The sequence below is a fragment of the Dama dama genome, chromosome 24, assembly GCF_033118175.1.
Source record: "Dama dama isolate Ldn47 chromosome 24, ASM3311817v1, whole genome shotgun sequence".
Classification (NCBI taxonomy): Eukaryota; Metazoa; Chordata; class Mammalia; order Artiodactyla; family Cervidae; genus Dama; species Dama dama.
The window spans coordinates 33806898-33826204 of NC_083704.1; the positions used below are offsets into that span (position 1 = coordinate 33806898).

The following is a 19307-nucleotide window of genomic DNA, read 5'->3' on the forward strand; positions in this document are numbered from 1 at the left end:
TGGCCCCCTCATGACATGACGTCTTATTTCTTCACGATTGGTGATTAGCAGGAGAGTCTCTGCCAATATCAGAACATAGACATAATAATCCTAACAGTAACTGTCCTATCACTTTTGCCATATTCTTTTGAATAGAAGCAAGTCACAGTTCCTGCCCACACTCAAATGATGTCTTATTGGTCATTTTAGAATTTTTCTTACCACAGTCCTTTCATTTTCGTATCCATTAAATTCAAAATGGTTTTTAAAAAAGCATTTATGGCTGGGAGCAAGCAAGAGATATGCTCAGGGAAGGGAACTTCTGTCCATGACTATTACAAAGGAGAGATGTAGCCCTTAAATAAAGTATCTCTCAAAAACAGATAAATTTTTTGACCCAGTAAGTCTACTGTTAGGGATCTGTTTTATGGATATTTCCAGGCCTGCAGTGTCTAGTGACGTATGATATGACATTTACTGCTGCATCATTAGCAGTGGCATAAAGTTGGAAGCAGCGTGAATGCCCATCAGTAGGGGGAGTGGTTGGATAGAGCATGCTACACCATGGAATATTCTGCTGCTAAGTCACGTCAGTCGTGTCCGACTCAGTGCGACCCCATAGACGGCAGCCCACCAGGCTCCCGTCCCTGGGATTCTCCAGGCAAGAACACTGGAGTGGGTTGCCATGTCCTTCTCCAGTGCATGAAAGTGAAAAGTGAAAGTGAAGTCGCTCAGTAGTGTCTGACTCCTCGCGACCCCATGGACTGTTGTTGCCTACCAGGCTCCTCCATCCATGGGATTTCCCAGGCAAGAGTACTGGAGTGGGGTGCCATTGCCTTCTCTGTGGAATATTCTACTCCTTCACAAAATTAGCTAAGTACCAAGTGACTTGGGGAGATTTCCTGGAGGTGTCGTTGAGTGAGACTGGCTAGATGGAAAAAAATAATCTAATTTTCTGGGGAGAAAAGGGTATCGTCTCCCTTGTATACATGTTTGTGTATCTTTATGGTTGTAAAGAAAAATATGAAGTGATATATACTAGATTTTTTTAACATGGAAAAAGTTATTGATGAGGATAGAGGGTGCCAAGCAGAAGAAAAGAAAACATCCTCTAACAACCAGTCTAGTATGTGTGGTGTAATCAAATTTGCATATTTATGTAAAACTTGGTATAAATGATATTTTAAAAATACTATGCCCTTAAAATTGACTAATACACGGGAATACTTCCATTTCTTTGTATAGAACTTTCAAAGTAAATAATATTTACAGAGTGTTTCACATGTTTTCTGTTATCAAAATGTAATTATTTTATTTTTAAAGTCAATAACTCTGTCATTTAGCTGTCTTGAGTACAGAACTGTGTAGCAAAAAAAAAAAAAAAAGCCAGTGTGTGGGAGGGGTCTGGAAATAAGGAATAGATATTGTTTAGACTTTTTTTTTTTCTTTCTTTTTTTAGCCCTGCTAGAATTTGAACAAATACATAGCTCTTTAAAAAATTGTGAAGTCTAATTAAAAAGTTGTTTCCACGTCCAGAGTTTAATAATTTTTATTTCAGTTTCTATAGTTAAAGTTCTAATTTTGACAAATCTGTCGGCAATGGGGGTTTTACCAAACAGAATGGAACATCTGAGTTTTAAATGCATTTTCCTCTAGTGTCTTTTTCTGAAGAAGAGAAATATCAGCTGCGAAAATTTGTTAATAAATCTTACCTGCTGGACAAGAGAGCCCATCGGCAGGTGTACTATAGCTTGACTGATATCCTTCTGGCATACTGCTATGAGACCCGTGTCACGGAAGGAGAGCGGAATGTAAGTGCGTGTGTCTGCGAACGCTGGCATAGACCGTCGTGCAGAGTAAGCTGTATTAAGGTCATGGTGAGACCAGTCGTGTTTATTTAGGGCCTCTCCGAACTGAGGTGCACAGGTGTGTTGGTGATGGATACCAGCATGAAAGCATGATGCTTTTTAAAGATGTATTTATTTATTTATTTTTGATTGTGCTGGGTCTTCGTTGCTGTGCAAGCGTTTCTCTAGTTGTGGCAAGCAGGGGTCACTCTAGTTGAGGTGTGCAGCCTTTTCATTGGAGTGACCGCTTATTTTGGAGCACAGGTTCCAGGGTGCCTGGGCTCAGTAGTTGTGGCTTGCGGGCTCGAGAGCACAGGCTCAGTAGTTGTGGCGCATGGGCTGAGTTGCTCAAGGCATGTGGGATCTTCCCGGACCAGGGATCGGACCTGTGTCCCCTGCGTTGGGAGGCGGATTCTTACACGCTGAGCCACCATGGAAGCCCCAGCATAATGCTTTTATTTAGTCTTTTTTTCCTTCTCTCTTGGCATTAGTCTCACTCAATAGCAGAGTGGGGAAGTAAAGCTGAAAGGTAGGGAGAAGGATATCCTGGGCTCTCATCTCTTTTAGGAGATGAAGTGACCAAACGAGACATCTGTTGCCACATGACACCTGACATTGGAAAGGGGTAAACTTTACCATGCTCATTTCTAGTCTTTCTCTGAGCTGTGTATTAACAGATGTAAGGTATGGTATTTTGTACAAAAAGGAATGTGAGTGTTTATCTGCAGGTGTCCCTCAATTTAAATAGTATTTATACTTCTGAAAAATTGTACGTAAGTCACATTTTGAAAACCTGAATTTTATCTTTTTGCTATTCAGTGAAATCCTATTGCAAAAGTAAATCCTTTTGTAAAGTAAGGATGATCTTACCTTTTTAAATGATCTTTAAAATATATATATAATTGTAAAAAAAATATATATATATATATACAGTTGTATCTCTTCTTATACCACACTTGATTCTGTAAATGAAGAGCTGAATTTCTTTCTCACCTATTTCACTGATAGTATATATATGTTTTTAAAAAAGGCTGGAAAGCCAGAAAAAAATCTTTCTAGTTAATATGTCCCTGTATCTGTTGATAATAATTTTTGCTCAAGGGGTTATACTTGAGGTGTACATATACTTCCCTGTTTTTTATTTATTAAATTAAAAAAATTTCTTTAAATTGGCATAAAGTTGATTGACAATATTTCAGTGATTCAGTATTTTTATATATTTTACTCCTTTCAAAGTTATTATAAAGTATTGGCTATATTTCCCTGTGCTGTATACTGTATTCTTGTATCTTATTTATTTTGTACATAGTAGTTCATCTCCTACCCCTATCGTATGCCTCCCCCATCCTTCTTTTTAAATTACACAAATAATTCATATCATTGTAAAGGAAAATACAGGAAGAAAATAATTAAAATTTCCTGTCATCTCAGCTATCAAAGTAGCCATTGTTACAAGGAAATGTTTCTCTTCTTGGCTTCTTTCATTGCACATATGTATTTATACTGGGTTGTAATGTATGTACTATTATTTAACCTGCTTTTCTCACCTACTTAACATCATAGTGTTAGCATAATATTGGGATAAGGATTTGATATGTGTCAAGTTTTTTTGCTGTTGGGATTCTGAAAATTTCAAAGGTGACTTTTGAGATTTGTATTTGACTCCAAAGTGAATATTAATGAGTGTATTAAGTGCATACTATAACTGAAAATGGATTTTGTTCCACTCATCTTTTTAGAATACCATAGTCAGAGAAAATGTTTTCTTTGATGGAAAAAATAGCTTCATATTTCTTGAGAAGATGAGTGAGAGTGTTTAGTTATACTCAATAAAATTTTGCATTTTTCATTTTTAGATTCATATATTTGAAATCACAAAGTCTTGCAACTTCAAGGTCTTCTCTAGAATATACTTATTCTTGCAGACCTTCTCTGAAAGGCCAGATTCTTGAGCAGCTTTTTAAATGCCACAGAGAGTACTTTAACATTATCTTTGAGTCTTTTGGTAGATTATTTATGAAATATTTGAGAGGTAAGTAACCTAGTTGAGAAGGACAGAAATTGAGCATGCATTGCTTTTCTTTAGTTTCAAAGCCTTTGCTTATGTGCTCTTGTATTCTGGTACTCTTATCAGTGCAAAAGCTTTACTTTATAAAATTCTGAAGAAAGTAGAGACTTGGCCTTTGATCACCTTGACATCAGTAAAGCCATAGACACTTCTTAGGTTTTACATGTGTCAATACTATTCATATACTAGTTGAATAAGTGGATATAGTTGTTTTCTTTCTAAATGACTTTAGCTATCATATGACGCTATCCTTTTCTTCATAACAAATAAAGGTTGAATCTGCATGGAATATCAGAAAATTGAGTCCAACACTGTGCTGGTTTGAGGTACGATTTTCAGTTGCAGTTGTTTAGATTTTGTTTCTTCAAGAGTTATATTTTGTTGTTATTAGTTCATTTGTAATTTCTGCAATCCCTTGACTTTTTTTTGCAAATTAATTAATTTATTTTAATTGGAGGCTAATTACTTTACAATATTGTAGTGGTTTTTGCCATACATTGACATGAATCATACATGTGTCCCCCATCCTGAGCCCCCCTCCCCATGCCTTCCCTCAGGGCCATCCCAGTGCACCGGCCCTGAGTGCCCTATCTCATGCATTGAACCTGGACTGAAAAGTGGTAACTTTATTGTACTAGTTTTTTTCCCCCATGTTTTTTAATAAAATTCTGGTTTTATGTTACTCTTACTCTAATCATAGTACATAAATAAGGCCGGGTGTAGGGTATCTTTGAAGTTTGAAGGAGTGATGGGGACATTGTCTGTTGTGGGAAGATGCTGGGTCAAGTTTGAGACCTGTATGTAAGTTGGCATATATTGGGGCACAGAGCTCAAAGGCAGGCAGCAAACCTAGGTGATAATACTGTTAACTGTCACGTACCACCAGAGACTGTGCTAAGCCTTTTATGTATTTTACTTCACCTATTCCTTTCAGTAAGTCTGTGAGATAAGTATTACTGGTGTTTTATAGGTGAAGAAACATAGGTCATATAGCTTAAATAATGTATCCTAGGTTCTACAATTAGTATGTTTAGATCTCATAACTCTTCTAGTATAGTCATAATTGTTTTTGTGTCTGTTTTCTAGAAAGCAGCTGTGCATATTTCACCAAAAATGCAAAGGATGGTGTCTTTAAATTTACTAGTTTTGAACATGCTGTTGTCCATCAAAACAGAAGCTTTAAAAAAGTGTTTATTTGAACAATTGTTAACTGCATCGTTTATTAAGGCAACTAGTTTTGTTTCTGTTTTTTTTCCCCAGTTTGAATCCTAAATAGTGTATATTTTCAGTTGGAAAATCAAAGTTGTTTTGTGGCATCACTTTGTTCAAATAATAGACAAGGCCTGTAAGTAAGTTGGCATATATTGGCATACATCTTCCCATAACAGACATTTTCCCCAACTTCCAAAATATCCTACATCTGTTCAAATAATAGGTAAGATGTAAGCAGGAACTTGAGCAGAGAATCTTGCTACTCCAAGAATGTCCATGAACCAGCTGCCTGACCAGTATCCTCTGCTGGGAGCTTGTTGAAAAGACAAAATCCCAGAGCAGACCCTCTGAGCTAGTTGCTATAGCAAGATCTCCAGGAATTCATATGCATATTTAAGATGGAAAAGTGCTTTTCTCTGGACTTCTCTTGGATTCTGTGTATTTCTACGATCAGCATATAATAGATAAATTGGCTTTTGTAATACTCACAGTAATTATTCCAATATTGAAAACAAAATAGTTGGTGACTAGATCATTTCATAGTTTAGTTATTAAAATCTGCATGAAAAATTCATCTATTTATGATTTGATTTTGACATTTTGTTTTTTAGATAATTTACTATTGTCATACATGTAACCAGCTCTGTCAAAGTTTTATAAGTATTTAGTTTTTGCCAGAATTTTTTAGAAGTTCATCATTTTTTATATTATATCAACTATTCTTTGTTGAGTACTCAGTATTCTTAATCAGACCATTCATTTATTAAAGGTGCATATACATGGAAATGTTATATACGCCTTTAATTTTATATGTTAAGTTTTGTTTGCAGGTTAACATTTTTTGTACATTTTAAATCAAAACCCAATTAAAAAACAATTTTGCAGAAAATGTATTTTCAGTAAGTTTTACATTGCTGATGGCATCAGTTTGATACCATTCAAGATAAAGCCTTTTTACAGAAATGAGTAGTTTTCTCTTTGATACTGAAGTAAATGCCATATATTACTCATGCCCAAAGCAGAAAAACAGAGAGAGGAAAGAGGGGAACTGTGAACACATTGCACTAAAGAGTTCTGTATTTTTCATCTGTATTATCTCGAATGGTCCTAAAGGACAAAAACATGAAACATGTATCATTTAAAATGCATTTTATGTGCATCTGTATTTTGTTAGTACCATGTGTTTTACATTCATAGTGGTAATTCTTAAAAGACTTTTAAAAACTTTCCTGCTATGAATATGATTTTTAAGGAGCACTTGTGATATGTTGATAAAGTATGAGAAATTACAAAGACTGAGATAAAAATTTTATTGTAAGTTTACAGAAAGAGTCTCACTGCTTGGCACTGTATTTATCTTCCACTTGGCTTCATGTTGACTCAGACTTGGTTTTTAATTGAGAATAGTTTTACATTTTGTTGTGTGCTTTTGTTTTGTGTAATATGGAAATGATTATTCATGTAAATGATACTTCACAGACTTGGACTAATGTTCATGAAATCCTGGTGTCTTTTGGAAGAAGAGTTTTGTGTTATCCACTGTACCGCCATTTTAAGCTGGTGATGAAAGCCTACAGAGACACTATAAAGATATTGCAGCTAGGTAAGATGTTATTATGCTTGCAAATTTGAGAGTAAAAGTTAAATGTTTTTAGTCTGTGAGGATGTAGTCATTGATTTTTGCTTTTCTTCCTTTACAAAAAGAAGTAATGAAAATCATCCAATCCAGACACTCTTCCTCTCAGGTATTATATAAAGTAATTAATAAAAATAAATGAAAAAAAATAAAGTAATTGTCCTTCTATATAGGTATATAATCATACAGACCGGTGTGGTACTCTTTTCATAGAGGAGTGGGGAAGGTAAATACAGACAGTGTTCCAAAGCATCTTGTATTTAGTAGATTGTATCATTCAGTATTTCTGTATCATACAGATGCCTGTAATTTTCTAGGCATTATTTTAGGGTTTGAGTAAAATAATAAATAAGTTCCCTGCTCCTGTGAGGTTTACAGTTTTGCCAAGGTGACCGATGGTAAGTAAGTAAGCAATTCCAGCACTGAGTGAAAAGTTCTCTGTTGGAGGAAGGACATTCATCCTACGAGGGGCACAGAACCTGGATTTGGCAGATCAGGAAAGGTTTTCAGAGAAAGTTCAGCTACTCTGGTTACTTGATTATTGCTAAATAAAACCCCAAAAGACAAATGTTTGCTATTTTTAAGGATGTGGAAAATTCTAAGGTCTGAAACAAATTCCAAAGTGCCTATAACAACATCACTGGATTAAGTATATAATTTCCAAGGTAATGACTTTTTTAAGGGGACAACATCCATTTGTATGTATTAGTTCTGGCACATTTTTATTAAAACTCACTTGGTATACTTTATGGTCATTTCTTATATATATATATTTTTAGGGAGTCTCATCATTTCTTTGTCTTTAGATAACAGTGCTTCTGGAGGTTTAGTTTTCAGACTTGAGGTTAAGAAGGAGAAAGGAAGAAGTTCCTTCCTTTATATCATTAGGCCTAATGGGAATAATCACATCTGTAATGTTTTCTCTCTCCTAGGATTTATCTAGGTTTTTCTTTGACTTCTGTGTGACCCATAGTTTTCCTGCCCTGTGGGGAAAAGTCATGTTTGAAGTAGATTCTTTTAAACTGGATAATAATCATAAAAATGAATCATAGTTAAATGAAAGATCTTTTTTAATTCATCCTATTGGTTTAGACTAGCAGTATTTTATTTTAAAGGATTGTTGATTATAGAACAGAAGAGCTACTGCCTTTGAGGAATCTGTCTTCTTTAACAAGGGGAAACACATTGCTTTGGGGTTTTTTTTTTGATATTCTTTCTTTTTACCTTCTAAGATATATTTTTTAAAGATATTTTTGGTGTGGACCATTTTTAAAGTCTTTGTTGAAATTGTTACAGTGTTGCTCTTGTTTTATGTTTTGGTGTTTTGGCCCTGAGGAATGTGGGGTCCTAGCTCCCTGACCATACTGCCTTCATTGGAAGGCGAGTGTTAACCACTGGACCTCCAGGCAAGTCCCCAAGATATTTTTTTTTTAACTGCAAAAATTATCTTGAAAAGTCAATCTATTATAAATGATTGATTGTTGAATTTGAGTACCTGTCACAGTTAAATTTCTTATTTAAGTCATGCTATATTATCTGCACATTATTCATAGATTTAAACAGTGAGAATGCAGTTGTGACTTTCTTGTTATTTCATGGCTTTGAGATGGAAAACTTGCAAAACCCCCACGTGCGTGTGCACATGCACGGATGAGCGTGCATGTGCGCGCGCACACACACACACCCTCTTGTTATTTTATTCTGGGAAACAATCTAGTTCTCTGGGTTTTTATTTGAAAAGTAATCAGTTGTGTGATTCATAACCAAAAATAAATTTGATTGCCTTGACTTACACTGTAGTCAGTTCCTCAAACGGTTTTAGTAGGTTGGAATTGAAAATTTAGACTTAAGTTTCCGTCATTATCTATCTACAAAAAAAGGCTTATCAGCTGTGTTGTGATAGCAACAGAAAACCCGAGGTAGCATGCTGAAAATGAATCCCAGCCCCGTATAAACCATGCACAGTATGTTCTGTGGCTTGTTTGGGTTGTGGCTAGTTAGTGCTGAAACAGAGTTAGGTTGTCTAGAGTTCATGCCCTAAACTATGGGGATGGCAAGCTCTGGATGAGGGTTGACACCTTTGTTTATACAGCTGGATGACACCAGGATGCCATTAATACCATTGAAGAGTCTCAGTTGTTTAGACACCTTATAGTTTTAACTGCAGGTAGCGCTGGTTTGGCATTTAACATTTTCCAAGAATGAATTCGTGCCTGCTTATAATCAGAAAAGCCATCACACTTTTATTCTGAAGGTCAGTGTCATGCTTTCATAGTTGAAAGTAATGAATAACTCTTTCCCCAGAAGAAGTGCAAATCTTATGTGAAACACGCTTTCGAAACCAAGGAAGGAAGGCTGGTATCAGAATCTACAGATTAACTGAGAGCTAAGTTTTTAAAGAGCCATGAATTTTGCTTTGCCTGACTTCACAGAGGCCCTACAAAATTCTTCTCTGGGCCTTTGGCTGTTTTCAATTTTACATTCTCTCTGCTATACCTTCCCCACCCCTGGAAGACTGTATATTCATCTCTTCTGTTGCTGTATGTATAGCTCAAATTCCTATGAGAAGAAAACCTACTTAGTCCTTTCAAGTGTTATTTTAATGCTTAACGTAGGGCCTTGCATGTGGAATTCCTCTGTCTGAATCTGTAATCTTGGGGCACGTGATCATCCCATGTTTTCCCCCTCTGTTCCTGTATCTTTGGCAATTTTTACTTCCTTCTCCATTCTTTTGGGAAGAGTAGGAAGAATCCTTTATGGAAGTATCACTTAGCTGCCGTTATTCACTGAAAAATCAATGATAAAAAGGAATTAAAAGAGAGCAGTTTTTCTAGTATGTCTTAAGAATTTTATTCTTTTTATAAATGACCTAGTTGAGTACTTGATTATACATTTTTTTACAACTTACTGTTTATTCTACTATCTTTGTTTCATTCATCTTTCTAAAGGCATTCTTTATTCTTCTCCCACATTCTTGTATGGTTATTGAGCATATAATATAACTGTTAGATTGAAAGGGCTAAACATCAAGGGGTAAAAGGGAAAAAAATTAATTTTTTCTCCCTGTTCCCCCTTCAAGCTCTTTCTGTGGAGTGTTTCTTTTATTGCTTGTGGATGGAATATATATCCTCTAAATATCACATCACACACATATATCCTATATGATAAATTTTCTATAACTTTTTATATTGCTTTAGATTATAAGAGAAGTCTCATTTCAGTACTTAAAATGTTCCCTTTGAACTTGATTAAAAATATAAATCTTCCCTTCCCCGGCTTGGGCCTGCCTCAGGTTGGGAAGCCAGCAGTGGGGAGGGGCCCTTCGCCTGCTGCGGGAGCCTTGCTTGCTTCCAGAGCCACTCTCTGCTCAGCCATAGGCTGCTCCTTCCTGCTTCTCCATGGGGGCCTTTTATCAGTTTTGGGTCTTTGTGCCCCACAATTTCCAGGACAGTTATCTTATGCTCTCCAAGGTCCCCCCTTAGAAATCCCCTTTCTCTTGGTTCAAGAAAAACCAAGAGACAGGAGAGCACCTTTTCCCCTTCCTCATGAATGATGGTAGAAATCCCATAGCACCCCAACAGTCTTATCCGAAGAGATCTTCTGGACCATGATACCCTCAAATTCCCGGAGGTGAATATTGGTCCAGAGGTGACATACCAGGTTTTTTGCTAGTGTCTTACGAGTTTAGCACAGAGGGTTAAGCATCCCTTCTTAAAATGTAGAAATACTTGATATCTATTTTGTCCTTTGTGGGCCTCACTGGAGATGAGTCACGGAGTCCTGTCTTAATGTGCTAGCACAGTAATGGTTCTGGCCACAGCACCTTGGTGACTCCTTCCTGTGTGCCAGCGCGAGGCTCAGTTCCTCATTACATCCACACTGGCTTCCTGAGAAGTCGGGATGTCAGTCTCCACCTCACGGGTAGAAGACAGTCTCAAGGAAGTTCAGTCCAGTTGCCCCGGCTCACTCAGCTGGGAGTTGGTGGAGCCTGGATTGGACACTGGGTCTGCCTGACTCTTAAGTCTGTGCCCTTTGAAGTGTTGAAATAGTTATAGTAAAGGACATTTTATGAAACTGGGATTGACTTTATAGTAATTCACAGTGGGTTGGCGGAAAGTGGGAGGGTGTGGAGGGGACAAGGCTGGCCATGAGTTGGTCCTTGCTGAAGCTGGGTGGTGAGTACTTGGGGGTTCACCACCCTGTTTTTTTCTCTTTGTACATGTTGTGATCTTCCTTTATAAAAAGTTATTTTTTAAAAAGAATCTAGAGTCTTAACCCCTATATATCTGTGTTTTCAATTTAAATTTATTCACCATCTTTTAGAAAACATAGTACTCTTTATTCAGACCATTATATAAAATTTTTGGCTGGTAAAAATGCATGTTTGAAGTTATTATTTCAGGTTCTGTTTTGTTTTTAGGTCTAAAAAGAAACCTACCCTTCTGTGAACATTTGAGATCTGATGTCTGGTAGTTCTGTGGGCAGACTATAATCTGAGAAATAGCCTCTGGCAATTAGTCATTGTTACCAAGTAAAAGCTGGCATTGCTTCATGTAATGAATAGCCCTTACATATTAGTCTTACTGGGCTAAGCACTTTTTCAGAAATGACTGAAATGACAGCTTTACTAACCTCTTCTGTAAATAGATATAATAGCACAATCCATGTGAAAGAAAAGAGCCATAGTAAATGGCTTAGGGCTGAGCTTTTCCTTTAAGGCAAATGGTTGTTTAAGAAACAGGACTATGACGAGTGTATTGTGTGAGCTCTGAGACCTCATGCAACCTGGAAGATGAGTTTGTTTTTAGCATTTCATTTCTCTTTAGTCCAGTATCCAAATGCTTCTTTTTGAAAATAATTAATTAATTAATTTGACTGTGCAGCATCCTAGTTGTAGCATGTGGGATCTAGTTCCCCAAGCAGGACTCGAACTCAGGTCCCCTGCATTGGGAGCTCGAGGTCTTAGCCATTGGGCCACCAGAGAGGTCCCAGCTTCTTTTTATTCAATTTTTTTTTCATTTATTTTTACTAGTTGGAGGCTAATTACTTTACAATATTGTAGTGGTTTTTGCCATACATTGACATGAATCAGCCATGGATTTACATGTGTTCCCCATCCTGATCCCCCCTCCCGCCTCCCTCCTCATCCCATCCCTCTGGGTCTTCCCAGTGCACCAGCCCCAAGCACTTGTCTCATGCATCCAACCTGGACTGGCAATCTGTTTCACACTTGATAATATACATGTTTCGATGCTGTGCTCTCAGATCATCCCACCCTCGCCTTCTCCCATAGAGTCCAAAAGTCTGTTCTGTACATCTGTGTCTCTTTTTCTGTCTTGCATGTAGGGTTATCGTTAGCATCGTTTTAAATTCCATATATATGCATGAGTATACTGTGTTGGTGTTTATCTTTCTGGCTTACTTCACTCTGTATAATGGGCTCCAGTTTCATCCATCTCATTAGAACTGATTCAAATGTATTCTTTTAAGGGCTGAGTAATATTCCATTGTGTGTATGTACCACAGCTTTCTTATCCATTCGTCTGCTGATGGGCATCTAGGTTGCTTGTCCTGGCAATTATAAACAGTGCTGCGATGAAAGATAAAACCACTAGTTTTCGGTGTTTACATTTATCTGTACTTAATTTTTGTGGGTTCTCAATTATGGACATTTGAAAGAACTATTAAGCCTTTTAATTGTTCTTTCTTATGGGCCTTATATGAAATGATTTTGAGGGTTATTCAACAAGTATTTGTTGAGCACTTGCTATGTGAGGATGCTGAGCTGGGTCTGGAGATCTTGGAGTAAGCAGGTGGGACATGACTTGCACTGGGAGAACTTAAAATTCTCTTGGGGTCCTGGAATAACACAGCTATCAGGTTTTTAAAAAATAACATTTTGTAGTAAGTAGTTCAAAGGAGAAATACAGTGGATGAAAATATAAAGCCAGGAAAACTGGCTGAGCTTGAAGTCATGTATGACATGTCATTCCCTGCAGAGAGGAGCTTCTGCCTTGTTTGACTTCTGATTCTCAGCTCCTCCTCAGTTTCCCGTTGCTATAAAGTACTTGTTCATTGGTTAGGGTGTTCATTGTTAGTGTGCTCATTCATTCAGTAGATATTTTGTCAGTACCTACTATAAAGCTATTTATTGTGTACAAAGTGCCCGTATGAAGAGCAGCAGAAAGCTGAATTAGGTTCACGGGCTGTATTTGGGGAGCATCTGCATGAACAAGGGAGCTAAGGTGTCCATCACAAAATTAAAGACAGAGGAGACAGTGGTAAGCACCTTACAGGAAATGCTGACTGAGTGGTTTCAAAACAGGGAGAGGTGATGTTATGTTAGGGATCAGAGAAAGCTTCATTCAGGACTGGAGATTTGAATTGGGACTTGAAGGACAGGTATAGTATTGCATAGCAGGGTGGAGGGAAGTGTTCTAAATATTGTGAGTGAGGGGCATGAAACAGTTCATAGATGAGCATCTGTTTCATCAGTGAAACTTGGGAAATAATAGGCTTTCTGACCCTGAGATTTGCCCTTGTTGTTCAGTTGCTAAGTCGTGTCCGACTGTTTGTGACCCCATGGACTTTAGCACGCCAGGTTTCTCTTTTCTTTACTATTACCCTGCAGCCTCTAAAATTAGTTGACAGTTTTACTCGAGTCAGCTGGTCTCCAGAATTGATTTCTCTGCTTCCCTAATATGATCACTTAATCTCCTGCTCTCCAGTCAGGAGACGATAATTCTGTTTCCCTCTTCATTCTAAATTGTTCTTGAACTTTTCCTTTCCTAGTCAATTCCCTGTCACAGTTAAAACATTTTGAAGAACGGAACAACTGTAATGCTTTCAGTCAATTTCAATAGCATGGAATTCAGATCAGATATTTGAAGTCGTGTTTGTATCTGCTTTTGCTGACTGCTTCCTTACATGCCAAGCAGCCTAAGAAAGGAGGGACTTTGGAGCCCTGACAAGTGTGAACTGCAGCTGGAAAGTGTGAAAGAGAGTGTAGGTTTCCCCTGGAAGTCCCCACGTGCCGGTCAGTCTTCTGCCTTGCTCTTCTGGGATTCTTTGACCAGGCAGAGCGAACTTCTTTTACTTCCATTGCTTCCTCAGAGCCTAAATCTGTGTTCCTAATCTTAAATTGGCACGTTCTTACTGCCTATCTGTATTATTTATCCTCACAGCATTTGTAGGTTTATACATATACTTTTATATGGAAGGATATTGTATATGAGCATGAACATTAAAGGGAAGAAGATAAAATTCTGATCAACTCCACAGACACATGTTTCCTCTAAGTATCTTATTAATCATTAAATATTGTTAATCACTGAAATGTTTTTAGATTGCTCGCCTGGAAATTGCTGGGTTCCATTTGTATAAAGCGTTCTTTGTTCTCTTAAGATATTCTCTAGGGGGCAGCATTTCCTGTATGGTTTACAAATAATAAATTGCTTTTAATTGCCATAACTGATTAAGATCTTATGGTTAATCAGCTCCCCCCCAAAAAATCACTTAAAGTATCTTATGGATGGGTAATAGTTCAAGATACACTGCTGATCTTTTAAGTATTTAAATTTAAATCTACATGTATTTACATTTAAATCTACATGGTATTTCCTATACTATTTATATAAGATTTTTTGTTAATTTCTACAGTTTCTGATCTGAGCAATGGAAAAGAACCCCAGGAGGTTAGTTACATGGTTTGATATTATGGCTCAAAAAAAATTCTGTTTAGTGCCTCTTTTGATAAATCTAAAGTCAATTTTGAGATTTTTTTTTAATTTACCTGAATTTTTAAGGAAGTAACTATAAACTTACTTTCTTTAAGTAAGAGGATAAAAGTAGAAAAATGTATATATTTAAGACAAATTTGGGAGAACAAAGAGAAAATATTTTATTTACCCTAAAGAGTGAAAGTCCTGTGGCATGGTAATATTGAGACCTAGATGAAGTATGTGCTGTGCTGTGCTTAGTCATTCAGTTGTGTCTGACTCTTTGTGACCCCATGGACTGTAGTCCACCAGGCTCCTCTGTCCATGAGATTCTCCAGGAAAAAAATACTGGAGTGGGTTGCCATGTCCTCCTCCAGGGTATCTTCCCAACCCAGGGATTGAACCCAGGTCTCCCACAGTGCAGGCGGATTCTTCACTGTCTGAGCCACCAGGGAAGGCCAGATGAAGTATATTGAATAATAAATACTTGTATGTTATCTGGAAATCATGGAAGAATTATATTTTTGCAATTTAGGGTTCCTTTAAATAGGAATTAATACTGAAAAATAACAAGCAAGCAGATATTTATTCAGCAGACACAAATCAAATCCCTTCTCTGTGCAAGACGTTAAAAGAGAATCAGGAAAGAATTATGAGGATATAAATGACTTGGCTTTGGCTCTTGAGTTTATTGTGTAACAGGAATGATAAGACAAAAGTAAAAAATATAAGTATTTACAATATACAAAGGAGAAATAGTCCCTTAAGATAATATCTTAACATCTTCAAATGTTGAAAAAAATCAAAACAAAAATAGTATTTCGTGACACATGTAAATTATATGAACTTCAAACTTTAGTGCCCATAAATGAAGCTTTATTGGAACATAGTCCTTGTTCACTGGGGTGTTGTTTATGGCTGCTTTTGCTTTTGTGATATAATGGCAGAGTTGAGTAGTTGCAACAGATCATGAGGCCTGCAAAGCAAAATATTTACTCTCTGGCTCTTTAGAGAAAAAATTGGCCTCCCCTTGCTATAAGTACATATGAAGTTGATCCTTGAACAAGCTTGACTTTGAACATGGGCAGGTCCTCTTATGGGCTTCTCTGGTGGCTCAGACAGTAAAGAATCTGTCTGCAGTGCAGAAGACCCAGGTTTGATCCCTGGGTTGGGAAGATCCCCTGGAAAAGGGAATGGCTACCCACTCCAGTTTTCTTTCCTGGAGAATTCCATGGACAGAGGAGCCTGGTGGGCTACAGTCCTTGCGGTCACAAACAGTCGAACCCAGCTGAGTGACTGACGTTTTCGGGTTCTCTTGCAGGTGAATTTTTTTCTTCAGTAAAAAATACTGTATCGCCCCACGGTCCATGGTTGGTTGAATCTGTGGATGGGGTGGAACTGTAGATACGAAGGCTAGAGTAACCCTGTCATTGTTCAGAGATCAGCTGTATTTGGGGTTGGAGCAGAGCTCTCTCCATCCAAGTGAGCCAAGGTCTTTGGCTGCTTTCCATCCCAAATAGCGGCCAGTATTGATGGGCATCCTGTCACGTTTCTCTCCCCCATAGGATGAGATGGACCTGAACTTGCTTGCTAAGTCAATTCGGTCATGTCCGACTTTTTGGGACCCCATGGACGTTGCCTACCAGACTTCTCTGTCCATGAGGTTTCCAGGCAAGAATACTGGAGAGGGTTGCCATGTCCTCCTCCAGGGGATCTTCCCAACCCAGTGATCGAACCTGTGTCTCCTACTCTTCCTGCATTGCCGGAAGCCTGGACCTGAAATAGTTGGTTCCTATTAAAGTAGGTCCCTCAACATTAGGAGAAACAGAGATGCCTACCTAGCCAAGCAGATAAATTAATGAGAATGGCAGAGTTTAAGAAACGTGGGAACCGAAGCCCGTGTGAATTGGAGACATACATGCCCCATCAGTAGCCTGTTGTTGCCATGTGGGTATGTGGATTTGCCACCTTTAGGGTCTTGGAGTAGAAAGTCATGATCTTTAGTTTGAAATGTGAACAATGATGTAAAGATTTAATATCATACTATAAGAACTATGGCATATCTGAGCACCCAGGTCAGCCTATGTGGACCGTCAGTTTGTGATTTGGAAGACAAGCAAAGCCAGCCTGTCTTTCTCACACTGTCTTGGACCTGCCAGTTGTCAGCTGCAGTGAGGCCTTGTACCAGGTCTCTGTCCTTCCATCACAGCTTAGGTTCAGTCTCATCCCAGTGTAGGTTCTAAGAGGAGGTGTGGGGAGGAGGTGGAGGTCCTGTATTCTCTAAATGACTATGGCCGGAAACCTTAGAAAATCCAAACACAACAAAACCCAGATCCCTTACCTCTCTTTCTACTTAATTTTCTAATGTCACCAAAAGGGACTTGTAAATCTGGTCAGACTGGGTTTGTTCTTCCCATTTACACGCCATTTGAGAAATCCGGTTGTCTTTCTTCCTGTATGTTTCTTCTCTCTGATTGCATGTACAGTCTCAGTTTTCCCAATTTGAAACTAAGCTAATTGCAAAAAAAAAAAAAAAAGTCAGAACTTTTACAGAATTAAAGCAGCAATACAAAGAATTTATTTTAGATTGAGCTACCAGGCATTGAGATCCATGCCATATTCATGGCAGAATAGTTGAAATAAAATTTTATCTGCATAATTAAGAAGTTTTAGATGCCTATGGATTTTTAAAAGAATTCAGATCTAGATCGCAGCTGCTCTAAGAGCTTTCTTTCCATGCATGTTCAGCTTCTTGACCTACTTTTTTAGTTACTGTATGGATGGGATTTTTTTTTTTTAATGTTTTACCTTGAACTTGGATGCCTCACTCTTAACTCTCTAAAGAAATGGAAATTAGTCATGCTGCCATTATGTAATTCTGGTGACATCTGGCCATGTATTTCTACACTGACACAACTGCTCCTTTGACAGGTGACTTAAGGAGGAGGAGAAGTCAAGACTTAAGTCAAGGCTGTCCTTTCAAACCAGCAAATCTAGCAGAGATTGTTGGAGCAGAAAAGGCAAAAAGCAGCCTTGGGTTAAATTCATTATTTGAACTTCTGGTGGTGTGGTGGTATCAGAAAGTTGGCACAGCTACATCCTTTTCTTGTTGGGAATAGAAATAAAAAGTGAAGGCAAACATGTTGTGTACCACACATCTGTCAGGACACCTTGACTTTTGGGTGCAGATCACAAAGGTGTTATAACTAGTACAAGTTAACTGAGCAATCTGACCAAGTGGTTTTAAACTTAAGTTTTGTGTACTCTGGGTAACATTAGCAAGCTGCCTTTACTGAACAGGCTCCTACCATTTGCCAGACATTGTCTTAGACCCTGGAAGACAAATGAGAAGCTATGTTCTTTCCCATTAAGAGGTTTGCCACAGAAGGTGATAAATAGCGACACTATGTATTATGTAGTGGCTGGGATGCAGACATACCTGTGTTCATCATGGCTGTTGGTTCCTAGCTGTGATCTTGGCTAACACCTTCAGTTGAGCCTCAGTTTCCTCTTTTATGAAATGAGCAAGAAAGCACCAAACTAATAGGGTTAAATGATGCAGTATGTAGAGAGTACTTGGTGAGTACTATTAATTAACTATTAATATAACTAAATAACTAATATACTAAATATAACTAATATATATATATAACTAATATACTAAATAACTAATATAACTAAAGAGCTATTAATTAACAGACAATGTGACAGGCATTTTGAAAGAACCCAAACTAGCTTGGGCTGGAGGAGGGTGGGGTTGGGCAGTTAGTTGGCAGCCCGTTGTTAGGGAAGCATGGCCCATTTTGAGACTTGATGGAAAATTAGGTTTGGGTTGAGGTTTGTGCTTTCTAGGCAAAGGGAACATTTATAAAGTATATATTTTCTTTGTGCTGATTTCGTTTGTGGCTATACAGATAATATGTGTAATTTTAATAACAAAAAGATGTCTAAAAATTGATTTAAGACTGTACACATGTGCTTGAAATAACAACTGCCATTGCTTCCAGTATGTGTTTATTAGAACTTAAAAGTATAAGAGCTTAAACAGCATCTGAAGAAGTTAAGGATAAAATACTAAATAGACTGAGAAGTTTTCATAAAGTTAAACTAACTCATGTTTGTGTTGTTAGGGACTTTATGCTACTTTCTAGCAGGGCCGGATATTGAAGCAAATTCCCACACTTTGATTCTCTTCATTTTGATTACTTTGATAGAGCTCTTCTGTCATCCCTTTTTATGGTCCAGTGATCTCTGCAAATTAATGTTAAAGATAATTCATAAATTATCCCTCCTCATAATATGGCCTCATCAAAATCCCCGAATTCTAGGCAGGCATCTACTAAGTTACTCATTTTAAGATGATAGCCATGTTGGGTTTTATTTTGAGATGCTTTTATAAATGAAGGCCAACCAGTGCTTTTCTTCAGATGTTTTGAATGACCGTTTCTTTCTCCTTTACTCTTTTTGGCTTCTTGTTATGTGTGGTTCAAAACTTTAAAGAACAGAACTATATACCCAGAAAACCACAGTCATATCAGAGCTATAATGTACCAAGAGTTGAAAAGAACTTCTGCTCTTACTGTATAGAGTTAGCAATTTATATTATTTTTTCTATGCTGGCTTTTATCCAGTAAAAATATCCACTATTTTTCTAATCTCCTAGAGATGGGAGCCATTTCTTAAGAGCCTTCAACCATGAGCTGGCCTGTCATTGAATGATTATGGTCAAACCTGGTCAGCTAATAAGAGGATCTCAGGTAGCCAACGGATTCTAATTTAGAACAGCTCTATCTTGTCTCTGGTTTAAGATGTATTAATCTGAGATGCCGCATCTGTCCAGAACAGGA

At 37.6% G+C, this 19307-nt stretch overlaps 1 protein-coding gene across 2 annotated transcripts in view; it reads left to right on the forward strand.

Moving 5' to 3' along the window:
- Positions 1 to 19307, forward strand: part of SHQ1 (SHQ1, H/ACA ribonucleoprotein assembly factor) — a 94780-nt gene that overhangs the window by 29247 nt on the left and 46226 nt on the right. Inside the window, exons 7-9 of one of the 2 annotated variants that reach the window (XM_061128066.1) lie at positions 1636 to 1790; positions 4167 to 4220; positions 6586 to 6709. The exons of the other annotated variant lie outside the window; for it this stretch is intronic. Coding sequence (XP_060984049.1) covers positions 1636 to 1790; positions 4167 to 4220; positions 6586 to 6709 — 333 coding nt within the window. The remainder of the gene's footprint in view (positions 1 to 1635; positions 1791 to 4166; positions 4221 to 6585; positions 6710 to 19307) is intronic. 2 annotated transcript variants of the gene reach the window in all.